General features: G+C 42.6%; 1 protein-coding gene across 1 annotated transcript in view; it reads left to right on the forward strand.

The window, feature by feature from the left end:
• The first annotated feature begins 4812 nt into the window (after positions 1-4812).
• Positions 4813-17538, forward strand: part of LOC128698206 (small conductance calcium-activated potassium channel protein) — a 315821-nt gene continuing 303095 nt past the window's right edge. The window contains exon 1 of the mRNA XM_053790346.2: positions 4813-5920. Coding sequence (XP_053646321.2) covers positions 5888-5920 — 33 coding nt within the window. The 5' untranslated portion in view covers positions 4813-5887. The remainder of the gene's footprint in view (positions 5921-17538) is intronic.

Here is a 17538-nt window from a genome sequence, read left to right on the forward strand (position 1 = left end):
AGTACAGAAAGTATAAGTTAATGATAGAAAGTATAAATTGAGTACAGAAAGTATAAGTTGTTGATAGAAAGTGTGTATAAATTATGGAAACCGGGTAAACAGTAGATGACAAAGTGATTATAGACGAAATAAAGTATATAATGAAGATATGAAATGTAAACAAACGGTATAAAGTACATACATTTTTTAAAAATGTGTGTAAATGGAAAACAATATCTACATTTGACATTTGATTGTGTGAACGTATAACACAAAGTCACAGTCATCTTCTCAAACGTATCTTTTTGCAAGTCTCCAGACAGAATGAGAGAGAGAGAGAGAGAGAGAGAGAGAGAGAGAGAGAGAGAGAGAGAGAGAGAGAGAGAGAGAGAGAGAGAGAGACAGAGAGACAGAGACAGAGAGACAGAGACAGACTGAGAACAGATTCGGTGAAATGTGTGTACGCATATTAACGCCGGGTTCAAGGCTTGAAGGGTTTGAAGAGTTTAACTAATGGACTGTAATTTGGTCACCTCTCAGTTGAACGCCCACGAGCCTTCAAAACCTTATATTCATAGAGAGACAATCTGGTGAACCCATATAGTCTAATTCATCTATTCATAGGGAGCCTGAAACCTGTAAGGGTTTCAGGGAATTGGAGGTAATCTAATGCGATCCAAGAAAACGGAGGGTAGATCCAAAAAGCCGGATCAAATGCCCTTTGCCGGCATCAAGGTACCTCCCTGGAGAGGGCTCCAGGTAAAGACTATCACATCTTCATGAAACCTCCCGCACTCCACTCCTCTCCAATAGCCACAACAGGTCTGCTAGTTCTCTAATTTAATTTCGTTTATGGATTCACATTTATTTTAATACCCATTAATTGTTGTTTTAGGGGAATTGGAATGGAAGGAGGGAGGGAGGGAGAGAGAGAGAGAGAGAGAGAGAGAGAGAGAGAGAGAGAGAGAGAGAGTAAGAGTAAGGGAGGGAGGGAGGGAGACAGAGGGAGGGTTAAATACTAGGAAGGAGAGGACGAAGTTCCTGACGTATAAGGTCGGCATACAAGGAGGAAATGGGAGATACTGAGGGATGGATTCAGGTATAGAGAGATAAATGGAGAAAAAAAGGTACAAGGAGAGAGATAAGCAGGTAAAGAGACTTATAAGGAGATAGAGAGAAGTAGAGAGAGGGAGATATGCAGGGAAGAAGAGAGATAAAGTGAGGAAGAAAACGGTAAAGAGAGGAAATACATAAAGAGCAAAAAAAAATCAGTGAGTCTTACATTACATAAAATTAATATGTTTTTAATGTGCAAGAATAAAACAAAAATATAATTTAAATAACGTCACCAGCGACATAACAAAATTACGTTACGTGGACGACATTTATTAACTTATCCAACTTATCCCAGAAGACTCGATGTCAACACAGTGCTATCCAAAATCAATAACGTGGAACCATCCATTAAATTCACGCCGGAGGACAGTAAACGCCTTTTTTTTAAGTTCTCCTGGACACAGGGGGGGGGGAATAAGTTGATCTTTCAAGAGTACAGATCCCCGCCCCCGCCCCCCAAAAAAAGAACGATCAGATACAGTTCTATTCGCATCATGGCACACTTGCACACTTGCTAAGAGATGAGTTCGGATTACTGCTGAAAGCGCATACGATTTGCAGTTCACAGATCTTCGAAGGTAAATATAAGCACATTTTCCAAATATTCGCACGACTTCAGATTCCTCTAATCTTCGTCTCCGAGTGCGGGAGAGGTTCCCACCGCATCGTGAACACAGGCCGGAACGCATGGTCACCAAAACTTCCAGTTGGGGTGATGGCCAACAACACTAAGACTCTGTTGGATCACAGAATGAGTGTGGTCCACTAGTTCGTCGTCCTCCGTCAGGGGCAGATTAGTCTTTATACTCCCATACCTGTAGCCACTACGCCTACTCGAGAATCAGGTTGTCTGAGGAAACATTCTTTCAGTGAGGCCCAGTATCTTACGTGTCCGCACAAGGTCACACAGACCCTGACCAAACTTCAGAACACCGCGTGCACCGTACAGTAACATAGGTGAAACCTGAATTAAATCTATTATAAAATCAATTACAGTCATATTTACTTTCCTCGATAATCTCCTATAATTATCATATTAAAAATCAAACCTATTACTGCGTCATCAGCTAACTTAGATTAATTATCATATTTGCAATTATTCTCATAAATTACTGCAAAAAATATTCACTGCTAATATTAACTTTGTATTAACCAAATCATGGATTATTAAATTTCTCATTAGTGTTCAGATAAAATTCAATAGTTTAATTAACGGGATTGTTGATGCAAAAAGGCCTCAGTAAAAATATGTTTGATGTCACATACTGATGTGATACATATATTCTAATGTGGACTGACGTGTGTGTGGGGCAGCGAGGTCCCTGCTATGTGAATTGTGAATGTGACTCGCTTTACCATAACGCAAAATAAAGATCTGGGTATCGGTTACAGTGTCCACTGAATCAGCTACTCTGGCGATCTGCAGTCACTACAACATTTTATTAAAAGACTGACTGGCTGGAGGCATAACTGAAGTGTACAAATGAACAAGGATAAATTGATGTAAATACGGTGCCCCAGCTTATGTATAGCTTTGAGATTTGTGTGTGTGGTTCTAGTACAAACAATGTTATTAAGGAAAAGCTCCTTCATCCGGCACTCACCCTTCAGTCCACTAGGTACAGTTGGTACTAGTCTTGTATGCGCTGTCTTATTTATTCATGAATCCAGTGTTTAGTGTTAATCTAAGAGAAGAAGAGCACCGTGGTAGGTCGAATTAACGTGTTACTGGCAAGAGCATCGACAAAAATGCAAGCTGCAGAATAAGCTTCCATTAGAAAGTTTCGCTCTGTCAAGAGCTTCATTGTGCCATGACTTTATAAAGCTCTATTATTCGTGACTGAAATGGGCCTTCTGGCCGTGTAGATGATAGAAACACAAAAGAAGTAATTTGAAGCTTTACTGTAACACCCTACACTTAAAACTGCCAAAGATACTAACTTTAATGGTGTAACTATCAAGTGAAAATACCTCTTTGCGTGTGCTATTTCTTCGCGTACCTTGATTGACTTTGTCCAATATTCTTAGGTCAAAGAAGCTTCTCTAATGTTTCTGTCGCTCGTCGAAGCCTCCATCTTTGCTGCCTTGATTTGGTCTTTCATGTCTAAGATAATTTGTTTATCCTGCCTATGCAAGAGGACGTATAAACATTGAGTGTGTGTGTGTGTGTGTGTGTGTGTGTGTGTGTGTGTGTGTGTGTGTGTGTGTGTGTGTGGGAGTGTGTGTGTGTGTGTGTGTGTGTGTGTGTGTGTGTTTGGGGTGTGTGTGTGCGTGCGTGTGTGTGTGTGTGTGTGTGTGTGTGTGTGTGTGTGTGTGTGTGTGTGTGTGTGTGTGTGTGTGTCTGTGTGTGTGCGTGTGTATATCTGTTCGTGTGCGCACTTCTGTGTGAGTGTGCCTTTGAAGGCGTGAATGTGATTCTCTGGTGTAAGTGTGGTTCTGAAGGTGTGAGAGGAGTGTTGAATGGCTGAGTGTGTCCTTTAAAGTGTGAATTTTGCCCTGGAGGTGAAAATCAGGAATTCTCAACCTTTTCACGATTAGACATCATTGCACTGCCATATATGTTTCCGTACCCTCTTCACCAGACAGTCGAAATCATCTCCAGTCCTATTAGGTATCAGTACGACTTCAAAAGATGTCAATAGCTTGATTTTACTTTACATATTGTTAGCTGGAGTCAGATCAGCTGAAAGAAAATCTAAAGGATTTAACATATTTTTAGGAAAACGGCAAACTGTTCCGAGATCGAATCCCATATCCCCATTATTTGAGAAAGTGATCCAGAAAGTGTCGGTGTGACCATTGAGATGTAAGTGATGCCCTAAATGTGCGAGTGTGGCTCTGAGAGCGGCTAGTGAGGCTCTGCATGTGTGAGAGTGGCCCTGGACGTATGGGCGTGGCCCACGTGGCCCAGGACGCAATCGAGAGGGTAAGGATCACCCACGTGTTGCCCTTCAATCCAAGTGCAAAGTGAGATTCCTTTTGTGGAGTTCCCGTCGAAGAAGGTGCCATGGAGTTGAGGGTTTAACGTTTCCCCTATATTTAATTAAAACAATAATCTTATGGAGTAATTGGAAGAACATGGAAGTGCATTATGCCGCATGGGAGCGCGTTAGAATATAGTTTGTTACAGGGGAGTATATGAAAGTGCACGTGAGTACACTTGACTGCAAAAGAGTACATGGGAAAAGCAGATGGCAGGAAACGCCCGCGGTCCAAATCGATGGTAACTCCTGAGAAGGATTAACTGTAAGCTATATTATATTCTGGTTTAGTAAGTATTACAGTTTAATAGATTATTGTACATTATACAATCATTGCAATAAACATATAGATGTTATAAATCAAAATCAAGAAGATTTATCGAATTATATCACAATAAAATCAAACTGTGTGAGTTATTTACATTGACAGTAAGAGTTTAAATCTCTATGACTGTATAGTTGAGTAGAGTGTGATCTACAGAACACTAGAACTTTTGTTTACTCAGTGTTATTAGTAGACAGTTTGGTTAGGGTGGTAGAGGATAGCATTAGCGAGTGGGGGAAGCATCACAGGTGTTAGTGAGGGTGGTGGAGTGTTTCCTGAGGAGGAGAGAGGGCGAGTGGGATACGAACGTGTGGGGGAAAGCTATTGATCAGGGTAGGACAGTACGCAGGCGCCGCGAGTGCGGTGGGTGGGTGGGTGGGTGGAGGAGGAGGTAGGTTTGCAAGAGGAGGGGCAAGTGAGCGGAGGTGAGAGCAGAGGGAGAGTAGCGAGGGAGTGAGTAAGGGGCAGCAATGGTGAGTGGCGACACCTCCTCCGCCGCCACCACACCACCACCACTGCACAACCATCAACACCACCGTAGCCGCCGCCGTGCTACGGGACACCAAATGTCCCACTTCGACTCCCAGCAGTGCCGGAAATACGCCCTACCCCGCGGACATTAGAAAAAAAAGCCCCAAGTAAAACTTTCATGAATAACTAACTCGAACTTAACCAAGCTGATTTATTTATCACACTACGAGCTAGGAAGGAATATTCAATGGCAAAGGAAGAGTTCCCTACGAAACAGTCACTGTCAAGCGAGCCAATGGACGTCGTGATGATAGATGGACGGAAACCCGTGCTACTTCGACTACCTCAAGACATATTACGCTCCAGCACCCTCCATCTTCTCACGAACATCTTCCAAGGGTTCGTTACCGACTTCGTTCCCTTTATCGGCCGAAGAAACTTTGCTGAGTATTCAAACCTTAAGTAAACTAGTCATAATTATCCAAAGGTCGAATAAAAAGAAAACAAAGCAAAAGAAAAGCGATCTACAGTTGATAAAGTCAAGAACACACACAAAATAAGCGTTTAGACAGTGGCCACCATTTCCTCAGACCACTTCGGGGGAAAAAAACCTATTTCATATAGTGGTAGAGAGAGATGTATCTTGTGGTGGGAGGGTTGGTCATTCACGTAACAGGCAAAAAATCGTGCGTTTAGGACCGTAGCGTTACGACCGTGCCATTAATGATCTTCTTTGGCTCAGAAACCGTGTCCGTAAGGGTTCTTAGACCTTGCACTTAAGGACTAACTTGAGGGCTTAGTCTTTGCCCTAGGAACCAGCCTAGGGCTGAGACCGTGATCTCAAGGACCATTTCCGGGCCTGAGACCGTGCCCTTAAGGACCTATCTAGAGGTCTAAGACCGTGCCCCTTAAGGACCTGCGTGAGGGCTGGAGATATGACTGAAGACGGAGGAGCCACGAAGGTCCCGGTGTGAGAGATCAACATGCCTGGTGGCTTCGTGACTTAGGAAGCAACATGTGGAGGTGTCCAACATGGGTTAGCCATAAGGTAAACACATACTGTTGCATGTACTTTAAAATATACAGATTTTTCTCTATACCGTGTTGATGTAAAAGCTGTGATTCTCTCTCTCTCTTGTTTTATTCATCTAAATCGATGGCTTTTTTTTTCAGAGTACAATATAGTCTGCATATATCTTCCACTTAATATACGTGTTGCAATGGGATCACCCGAAAAGATTTTATACTTTCTTCATATTTACAAAAGTCCTTTTAGTTTTGTTGATAAACAAAATATGCTAAATGATGGTGAGTTAATATGCATGCAAATCTAGACACAAATGTCGAAAGGTAATTGGGAATTGGAATCGCTACTTTCTCATCGTCTTTAAATACTGGTATTGTAAATATTTTAGAATTAAATTCTCAGTTCGTTTGAGGAGGGTCTCTAGTTTGACCGAAAATATTCGCGTTATCTCTATAATTATATATATATATATATATATATATATATATATATATATATATATATATATATATATATATATATATATATATATATATATATATATATATATATATAATATCGTGTCGAATAGGTAAAATCTGGGATTTTGGCTTGAACAGCAACGCTCTTCTTGCCGAATAAGGCAAGCGAAAATTTGTGTATACAATAATTTCGCAAAAATCATTCTCAACCCAACAAAAAAAATATATTTCATTGTGTTCGTGTATTATTAAATTATTGTAAACATACCTAGAATATATTTAGTTGGATTGGGCTAAATTAAATTGCGCTCGTTATTATAAGGTTAGGTAAGTTTTCTAAGGTTCTTATGATAAAAAAATGATTAATTTTTACATTAACGTAAATGAAAAATAAATTTTTAAACGTATAAGAGAAAATATGTGTGTGTGTGTGTGTGTGTGTGTGTGTGTGTGTGTGTGTGTGTGTGTGTGTGTGTGTGTGTGTGTGTGTGTGTGTGTGTGTGTGCGTGCGTGTGTACAGTGTGTGTGTGTGTGTGTGTGTGTGTGTGTGTGTGTGTGTGTGTGTGTGTGTGTGCTCGTGTGTATGTATGTATGTGTGTGTGTGTGCGTGTGCGTGTGCGTGTGTGTGTGTGTGTGTATGTGTGTGTGTGTGTGTGTGTGTGTGTAATTACATAAACTGCATAGTGTGTCTCATCCCCACATTCCTCGGATTAAAACACACAATTGTCAAATAAAAAAAATATTACAACAATTTTAACGTTAAATTCAGCACTAAACCCATGAAGCACCTTGGGAATAGGAGGTAATTAATGTTGATCTAAGGTAAGGATGAGTAGTCCCAATTCCTTGGATCAAGAGCCCTAGAAAACCTTTTAAAGACAGACTGAACAAAGGTCGTTGATGTGACAGGATATAGTGTACCATCCACTTCCTCGGATCATATATGATTGCCTACTGTTTCTCGGGGGTATTTAAGACCCCTGGTGGTTCAACTCTTCATCAGAAATGTAATAACAATTAGGTTTTAGGACATTAGAAGGATGGCAAGAAGAGAGAGGGGTGGGAAGAAGAAAGAGGGGTGGGAAGAAGAAAGAGGGGTGGGAAGAAGACAGAGGGGGGAAGAAGAAAGAGGGGTGGGAAGAAGAAAGAGGGGTGGCAAGAAGAAAGAGGAGTGGGAAGAAGAAAGAGGAGTGGGAAGAAGAAAGAGGAGTGGGAAGAAGAAAGAGGAGTGGGAAGAAGAAAGAGGGGTGGGAAGAAGAAAGAGGGGTGGGAAGAAGAAAGAGGGGTGGGAAGAAGAAAGAGGGGTGGCAAGAAGAAAGAGGGATGGCAAGAAGAAAGAGGGGTGGCAAGAAGAGGGATGTCAAGAAGAAAGAGGGATGGCAAGAAGAAAGAGGGGTGGGAAGAAGAAAGAGGGGTGGCAAGAAGAAAGAGGGATGTCAAGAAGAAAGAGGGGTGGCAAGAAGAAAGAGAGATGGCAAGAAGAAAGAGGGGTGGCAAGAAGAAAGAGGGGTGGCAAGAAGAAAGAGGGGTGGCAAGAAGAAAGAGGGATGGCAAGAAGAAAGAGGGGTGGCAAGAAGAGGGATGTCAAGAAGAAAGAGGGATGGCAAGAAGAAAGAGGGATGGCAAGAATAAAGAGGGGTGGGAAGAAGAAAGAGGGGTGGCAAGAAGAAAGAGAGATGGCAAGATGAAAGAGGGGTGGCAAGAAGAAAGAGGGGTGGCAAGAAGAAAGAGGGATGGCAAGAAGAAAGAGGGGTGGCAAGAAGAAAGAGGGGTGGCAAGAAGAAAGAGGGGTGGCAAGAAGAAAGAGGGATGTCAAGAAGAAAGAGGGATGTCAAGAAGAAAGAGGGGTGGGAAGAAGAAAGAGGGATGGCAAGAAGAAAGAAGGGTGGCAAGAAGAAAGAGGGGTGGCAAGAAGAAAGAGGGGTGGCAAGGAAAAAAAGGGGTGGCAAGAAGAAAGAGGGGTGGCAAGAAGAAAGAGAGATGTCAACAAGAAAGAGGGATGGCAAGAAGAAAGAGAGATGGCAAGAAGAAAGAGGGATGGCAAGAAGAAAGAGGGATGGCAAAAAGAAAGAGGGATGGCAAGAAGAAAGAGGGATGGCAAAAAGAAAGAGGGATGGCAAGAAGAAAGAGGGATGGCAAGAAGAAAGAGGGGTGGCAAGAAGAAAGATGGCTGGCAAGAAGAAAAAGGGATGTCAAGAAGAAAGAGGGATGGCGGTTGGATAGATCAGTGAAAAGAGATTGTGGATGAAAGGGGATAGAGAGAGAGAGAGGTAAGAATGGCTGTGGGTAAATGGCAACAGAGAGAGAGGTAAGAATATGCATAGACAGGTAGAGATAGGTAAGAATATGCATAGACAGGTAGAGATAGGTAAGAATGTGCATAGACAGGTAGAGATAGGTAAGAATGTGCATAGACAGGTAGAGATAGGTAAGAATGTGCATAGACAGGTAGAGATAGGTAAGAATGTGCATAGACAGGTAGAGATAGGTAAGAATGTGCATAGACAGGTAGAGATAGGTAAGAATGTGCATAGACAGGTAGAGATAGGTAAGAATGTGCATAGACAGGTAGAGATAGGTAAGAATGTGCATAGACAGGTAGAGATAGGTAAGAATGTGCATAGACAGGTAGAGATAGGTAAGAATGTGCATAGACAGGTAGAGATAGGTAAGAATGTGCATAGACAGGTAGAGATAGGTAAGAATGTGCATAGACAGGTAGAGATAGGTAAGAATGTGCATAGACAGGTAGAGATAGGTAAGAATGTGCATAGACAGGTAGAGATAGGTAAGAATGTGCATAGACAGGTAGAGATAGGTAAGAATGTGCATAGACAGGTAGAGATAGGTAAGAATGTGCATAGACAGGTAGAGATAGGTAAGAATGTGCATAGACAGGTAGAGATAGGTAAGAATGTGCATAGACAGGTAGAGATAGGTAAGAATGTGCATAGACAGGTAGAGATAGGTAAGAATGTGCATAGACAGGTAGAGATAGGTAAGAATGTGCATAGACAGGTAGAGATAGGTAAGAATGTGCATAGACAGGTAGAGATAGGTAAGAATGTGCATAGACAGGTAGAGATAGGTAAGAATGTGCATAGATAGGTAGAGATAGGTAAGAAGGCTTGTGGGTAGACAGTAAGAGATTGGTGAGATAATTTGTTTTATAGACAGTAAAAGAGAGGTATGAAGGATTGTGGATAGACCAGAAGAGAGGCAAGAAAAATGGTCTGACCATTTTCATTGGTTGTATAATTAATGGTTTTTGTCACAGAGTGACGAGTGTTATATCTTAGGAATATAATCTGGTTAATAATTCGAACAAAAATTTTCAAAAATAATCTTTAATTTTACTCTAATTATTTTTTCTCTGTATCATGTAGGTAATACAAAGAAATTAAGAAATCAAATATTTTTCGACATTATGTTTCGCTCAAAAACAAAGGCTCTATAATGTGGTATTTAGAGCGAGTGCTCTGTACTAAGCTATGTTACGTTAGTCCTGATGAAGAGCTCTTGATCTGAGAAATTTGAACAATTTTCTCATTCCTTGGCTCAAAACTAGTTGTTTATAATTCCTCAAGCGCTGTATGACCCCTGCGGCCTTAGCTCTTCCTCAATGATTATTAAAAAAAAAGACAGCCACCGGTCCTAACATTCGCTGGGCACATTACTTTTTTTTTAATCTATGATACACAAACACGAAGTTGTAAATTACGAGGAATTTTTAAATTTACGAGGGAAATAAACACATTTTTCTGGATTTATAGATGTGTCCTCTGTGTCCTTTTCTTCCCTCAGAATGTCGGCCTTTTAACTATATAACATTTATCTATAAAAAGACAAATGGCCTCTCAGGATGATGAGTGAATTTCTTAAGCATTATATACGGAGCTGTTGTCGTTGCGCGAACGTAATTTTTATCATCTCAGGCTGTTAAAAAAAATAGTTACCCGTGATAGAGTTTGTGTAAGGGTACCGACCACTTTATATTATAATGAATATATTAAGTGGTTGGCTCAAGACTCTGTAACATTTCATAAAAGTAAGGAATTTTACGTTCTAGCGTAAAATAGCTTAAGAAACCAAGCAGTGGGGTTTAATTTTAATTAATATTTTACTCCCTACGATGCGTCTTACAGCAGCCAAGTAGCATTCAGGTACCTAGTTTCTGGTAGGTGAGCTCGAATGTTAAGTGACACTCAGGAACATAATTGCTGCTAGACAAACAGGGGCAGTGAATGTAAACTGACAAACACTCAGATACCTAATTATTGTTAGAAGAAGAAGGGCAACAGGTGTAAGGAATACTTAACGATTCATCTCAACTAGTCCGGATATTCAGTCCGGGTGCTTTTGACTGTGCGCCGAATGATCTTCCTCTGTCCTTAGGGGAAAATAATAGAATCATTACGGCGTATTCCCGACAATAGTAAAGAAAAGGCACACGCTGCAGCAAAACAAGTGCTAGTTGGGATAATATTTCGATCTACTCAAAGGGCAATGCTGCCACAATAAATAACTTTTGAAAACTCATTCCTCGCCGGGAAATAACAAAATCTTCCCACAAAAAAATCTGACGTATTTTCCTTCTTAGTAGATTTTTTTCCAATTGCCTATCAATGTCCATATTTTTAATGCCTCTATCTGTAACGAAAATAACAGTCCCGGGGAAAAGGCTTTTGTTGACAAAGTCTCTGTTGTTAATCGTCTTTATTGAAATGTCTCACTCATGGGTATCCTTATCATACTTTTACTTGAGCGAAATGTAGTAATTATGTTACAATGACGCCCTCATTCTTAAAGTATCAAGAAGACAGGTAAACGAAGGGAGTGAAATCAAAATCGTCTTGATTCCACCACTGATCAGGATCGTGATATCGCTTCTATTCCTGTTTCTTGACCTTTCTTTGAGTGTTAAGGGAGCGATAACGACAGGAATTACAGGCAATATACACTTTCTTATCGCCAGCAGCAGCCAGGTCTTGGCTCCCAGGGCAGTACCCTGGAATGTGTTGAAAATTACAGCTGGTCTTCAAGGAGAAACTCTTCGTGTGCGTTCCAGATAACCTAACCTGAAATTTAAGTTTTATCCTTTTAAATAATTTTGTATATATATATATATATATATATATATATATATATATATATATATATATATATATATATATGCGTGTGTGTGCGTGTGTGTGCGTGTGTGTGCGTGTGTGTGTGCGTGTGTGTGCGTGTGTGTGCGTGTGCGTTTGTGCGCGTGTATGTGCGTGTGTGTGTGCGCGTGTGTGTGTGCGTGTGTGAGTGCGTGTGTGTGCGTGTGTACTCACCTAGTTGAGGTTGCGGGGGTCGAGTCCGAGCTCCTGGCCCCGCCTCTTCACTGATCGCTACTAGGTCACTCTCCCTGAGCCGTGAGCTTTATCATACCTCTGCTTAAAGCTATGTATGGATCCTGCCTCCACTACATCGCTTCCCAAACTATTCCACTTACTGACTACTCTGTGGCTGAAGAAATACTTCCTAACATCCCTGTGATTCATCTGTGTCTTCAGCTTCCAACTGTGTCCCCTTGTTACTGTGTCCAATCTCTGGAACATCCTGTCTTTGTCCACCTTGTCAATTCCTCTCAGTATTTTGTATGTCGTTATCATGTCCCCCCTATCTCTCCTGTCCTCCAGTGTCGTCAGGTTGATTTCCCTTAACCTCTCCTCGTAGGACATACCTCTTAGCTCTGGGACTAGTCTTGTTGCAAACCTTTGCACTTTCTCTAGTTTCTTCACGTGCTTGGCTAGGTGTGGGTTCCAAACTGGTGCCGCATACTCCAATGTGGGCCTAACGTACACGGTGTACAGGGTCCTGAATGATTCCTTATTAAGATGTCGGAATGCTGTTCTGAGGTTTCCTAGGCGCCCATATGCTGCAGCAGTTATTTGGTTGATGTGCGCTTCAGGAGATGTGCCTGGTGTTATACTCACCCCAAGATCTTTTTGCTTGAGTGAGGTTTGTAGTCTCTGGCCCCCTAGACTGTACTCCGTCTGCGGTCTTCTTTGCCCTTCCCCAATCTTCATGACTTTGCACTTGGTGGGATTGAACTCCAGGAGCCAATTGCTGGACCAGGTCTGCAGCCTGTCCAGATCCCTTTGTAGTTCTGCCTGGTCTTCGATCGAGTGAATTCTTCTCATCAACTTCACGTCATCTGCAAACAGGGACACCTCAGAGCCTATTCCTTCCGTCATGTCGTTCACAAATACCAGAAACAGCACTGGTCCTAGGACTGACCCCTGTGGGACCCCGCTGGTCACAGGTGCCCACTCTGACACCTCGCCACGTACCATGACTCGCTGCTGTCTTCCTGACAAGTATTCCCTGATCCATTGTAGTGCCTTCCCTGTTGCGTGTGTGTGTGTGCGTGTGTGTGTGTGCGTGTGTGTGTGTGTGTGTGTGTGTGTATGTGTGCGTGTGTGTGCGTGTGTGTGCGTGTGTGTGCGTGTGTGTGTGCGCGCGCGCGCGTGTGTGTGTGTGTGTGTGTGTGTGTGTGTGTGTGTGTGTGTGTGTGTGTGTGTGTGTGTGTGTGTGTGTGTGTGCTCATCTAGTTGAGTCACAGTTCCTGGCTCCGCCTCTTCACTGGTCGCTATTAGGTCACTCTTCCTGCTCCATGAGTTTCATCATACCTCTTCTTAAAGCTATGTATAGATCCTGCCTCCACTACATCACTTTCCAGACTATTCCACTTTCTGACAACTCTGTGACTGAAGAAAAACTTCCTAACATCCCTGTGATTCATCTGAGTCTTCAGCTTCCAACTGTGACCCATTGTTGCTGTGTCCCAGCTCTGCAACATCCTGTCTCTGTCCACTTTGTCAATTCCTCTCAGTATTTTATATGTCGTTTTCATATCCCCCCTATCTCTCCTGTCCTCCAGTGTCGTCAGGTCGATTTCCCTTAACCTCTCCTCGTAGGACATGCCCCTTAGCTCCGGGACTAGTCTTGTTGCAAACCTTTGCACTTTCTCTAATTTCCGTACGTGCTTGGCTAGGTGTGGGTTCCAAACTGGTGCTGCATACTCCAATATAGGCCTGACATACACAGTGTACAGGGTCCTGAACGATTCCTTATTGAGATGTCGGAATGCTATTCTTAGGTTTGCTAGGCGCCCATATGCTGCAGCAGTTATTTGGTTAATGTGCGCCTCAGGAGATGTGCCCGTTGTTATACTCACCCAAAGATCCTTTTCCCTGAGTGAGGTTTGTAGTCTCTGGCCCCCTAGACTGTACTCCGTCTGCGGTCTTCTTTGCCCTTCCCCAATCTTCATGACTTTGCACTTGATGGGGTTGAACTCCAGGAGCCAGTTTCTGGACCAGGCCTGCAGTTTGTCCAGATCCCTTTGTAGTTTTCCCTGGCCCTCGTCCGATTGAATTTTTCTTATCAACTGCAAACAGGGACACTTCTGAGTTTATTCCTTCCGTTATGCCATGTCGTTCACATATTCCAGACAGAGCACCGATCCGAGGGCTGACCCCTGTGGAACCCCGCTTGTCACAGGCGCCCACTCTGACACTTCGTCTCGTACCGTGACTCTCTGATGTCTTCCCGACAGGTATTCCCTGATCCACTGCAGCGCCTTCCCTGTTATGCCTGCCTGGTCCTCCAGCTTATGCACTAATCTCTTGTGTGGAACCGTGTCAAAAGCCTTCTTACAGTCCAAGCAAACGCAATCTACCCACCCTTCTCTTTCTTGTCTTACTGCTGTCACCCTGTCATAGAACTCCAGTAGGTTTGTGACAAAGAATTTCTCATCCCTGAAACCGTGCTGGTTGTTGTTGATACGTTCATTCCATTCTAGGTGCTCCACCACTCTTCTCATGATAATCTTCTCCATGACTTTGCATACTATACATGTCAGTGACACTGGTGTGTAGTCTAATGCATCGTGTCTCTCCTTTTTAAATAATTGGGACTACACTTGCTGTCTTCCATACCTCAGGTAATCGTCCTGTTTCGATAGATGTGTTGAAGATTGTTGTTAGTGGCACGTATAGCACCTCTGCTTCCTCTCTCAGGACCCATGGAGAGATGTTATCCGGCCCCATCACCTTTGAGGTATCTAACTCGCTTAGCAGCCTATTCACCTCTTCCTCGGTTGTATGTATTGTGTCTAACACTTGATGGTGTACCCTACCTTTCCATCTTCCTGGAGTCCCTTCTGTCCCCTCTGTGAACACTTCTTTGAATCTCATGTTGAGCTCCTCACATACTTCTCGGTCTTTTATTGTGATCTCCCCTCCTTCCTCATCCTGGTTACCGGCTCCTTGACTGTTGTTTTCCTCCTGATGTGGCTGTACCACAGCTTCTGGTCAGATTTAGCTTTTGCTGCTATATCATTTTCGTATTGTCGTTGGGCCTTTCTTCTTACCTGTGCATATTCGTTTCTGGCTCTACAACTGCTCTTCTTATTCTCCTGGGTTCTTTGCCTTCTATACTTCTTCCATTCTCTAGCACACTTGGTTTTGGCCTCTCTACACCTTTGAGTGAACCAAAGGCTCATCCTGGCCTTCTTGTTATTTTTGTTACCCTTGGGTACAACCCTCTCCTCACCTTCCTTGCATATTATTGTCCCATATTCTATCATCTCATTTACTGACTTCCCTGCTAGTGCCCTGCCTCACTGAACCTCGTGCAGGAAATTCATTATGCCTGTGTAGTCTCCTCTCTTGTAGTTAGGCATCATTTATCCTGCCCTTCCTGCTTCCCTCTCTACTTGTAACCCTATGTATTCGAAGCTCAGATCCGTGTGGTCACTTAATATCTGCATCACTGAAGGAGAATACAAGGTCCAGTCATGCTGGCTCGTCCTATCCTCTCTCTTTGGTAGTGTCCCATACGTATTGGTATGTGAGGTTTTCCAATACTACCTCCATTATCTTAGACCTCCTCGTTTATGGGATCCCATGTGACTCGAGCTTCTCCCATTCAATTTCTTTGTGACTGAAGTCCCCCACAATCAGCATCTTTTCCCTGCTGGCATGAGCCCTTCCAGCGAGTGTGTCAACCATCACTCTCTTACTCTCATTATATTCTTGCCTTGGCCTCCTGATGTTCTGTGGTGGGTTATACATCACTGCAAATGCCACTTTGGGACCTCCAGACTGAAGTGTTCTAAATATTTAGTCTCTTCCTTCTCCTCGGCCTTCTCTCTCCAACTCGTCAAAATCCCATTGGTTTTTGATGAGCAGTGCCACTCCTCCACCCCCTCTGTTCCCTCTGTTTTTCCTCAAGATTTGATATTCTGTTGGAAAGATGGCACCTGTTATTGTTCCTGTGAGCTTGGTTTTGGTGAGAGCTATGATGTCCGGTGATGCCTCTTCGATACTCTCTTGCCATTCCTCCCAATTATTCGTTATTTCATCAGCGTTGATGTACCATACCTTCAGTTTCCTCTTCAACACTGTTCTGGGAAGTCTGTGGGGGTGGTGGGTCCTGGCAGTGTGCTGTGGGATTCTACAGCATAGTGTGGGGTGGGGACTGTAAGTGTGGATTGTGGTTTGTGTTGGAATAGCATGTTTGGCTGTGGGGCTCTGAGGGTGGCTCTGTGTGCACTTGCGTTTGTTGCTCTGCTCGTCTCTGATTGTCCTCTGCTGACTCTGTCCTTGTCTCTTTTCCTAGCATCTCTCGTTTCTGTGTCTTCTGTTCATGTTCTGTTGCAGTCTAGGAAACCCCTCATGTATGTTGATGATTCCTTCAGCCGTGATGTAGCTTGCAGGACCCTGTTCCACACCATTTCTGTTTTGAAAATCAGTTTCACCAGCCAATTTCTCCCCTTCAAGTACCCTCCTATTCTCTGAAAATTTACTATCTCAGTCATGTTCTCCTTGCCTATTTCTTTGATGTTTTCAATCTCCTGTTTTTCTTCCTGCCATCTTTCACTATGTGTCCTCCCTTCGCTCTCCTGAAGCCCATGAATAAACACTGACTTCTCCCTCTCCTCCTTCCATTACCATTCCCTCTGTGTCTCTGGGTCCCATTTGTACAAAGCCATTGTCTCCCTTATTTTTTCCTGTAATTCTTAGTGGCATGGTCATGCCTCTGCATGTGGCCTATCACCTTCTCAACCTTCTCCCCACCCACACTTGCTGCTATCCCTGTTCCTAACAGCTCTCGCCCTACATTCCTCAACCTTGCTTGGACTCATAGGGCCTTAGTGTAAGTCTTGTCTCCTTCCTTTCCATTGGGCTCCTCATTTAGTAGGGGTGTACCTGTTTCAGATGCCATGTCTCCTCTAGGCACTAGCCCTGTAACTCACTTCAGCATATATACCTCACATTCTACGGCCTGTATCCTGGCTCCTGTGGCTTCAGCTTGTGACTCCCATTTCTTCTCTGCCTCTATCCTCTTCTCCATTTTCACAGAAAACTTACACACACACACGTGTGTGTGTGTGTGTGTGTGTGTGTGTGTGTGTGTGTGTGTGTGTGTGTGTGTGTGTGTGTGTGTGTGTGTGTGCGTGCGTGCGTGCGTGCGTGAGTGTGCGCACACGTATAACAAATCGGAAAAGGTGGGAAATTATTGACGAGCATTACCTCTCAGTGCACAGCAGGATTCGAACCTACATACTCTGCATCTATTACACAGTACCTTCGTCACACGAAAGTACTGTGTGGCAACAGTACTGGACGCAGAGTGTGCAGGTTTAAATCTTTCTGTGGGCTCAGAGCTAACACATCGACCGCTTCCCACAAAAGTAGGGTGGCCCGAAAAAGAAAAAGTTTCACCGTCATTCACTCCATCACTGTCTTGCCAGAGGCGTGCTTACGCAACAGTTAAAAAACTGCAACAGTAGCACCCTCTTCTCCAAAGTGCAGGAAACTAATATATATATATATATATATATATATATATATATATATATATATATATATATATATATATATATATATATATATATATATAATATATATATATATATATATATATATATATATATATATATATATATATATATATATATATATATAATATATATATATATATATATTATATATATATATATATATATATATATATATATAATAATATATATATATATATATATATATATATATATATATATATATATATATATATATATATATAGAGAGAGAGAGAGAGAGAGAGAGAAATCATGGAGATAGGAATATACGGAAAGGT

The sequence above is a fragment of the Cherax quadricarinatus genome, chromosome 63, assembly GCF_038502225.1.
Source record: "Cherax quadricarinatus isolate ZL_2023a chromosome 63, ASM3850222v1, whole genome shotgun sequence".
NCBI classification, from domain to species: domain Eukaryota; kingdom Metazoa; phylum Arthropoda; class Malacostraca; order Decapoda; family Parastacidae; genus Cherax; species Cherax quadricarinatus.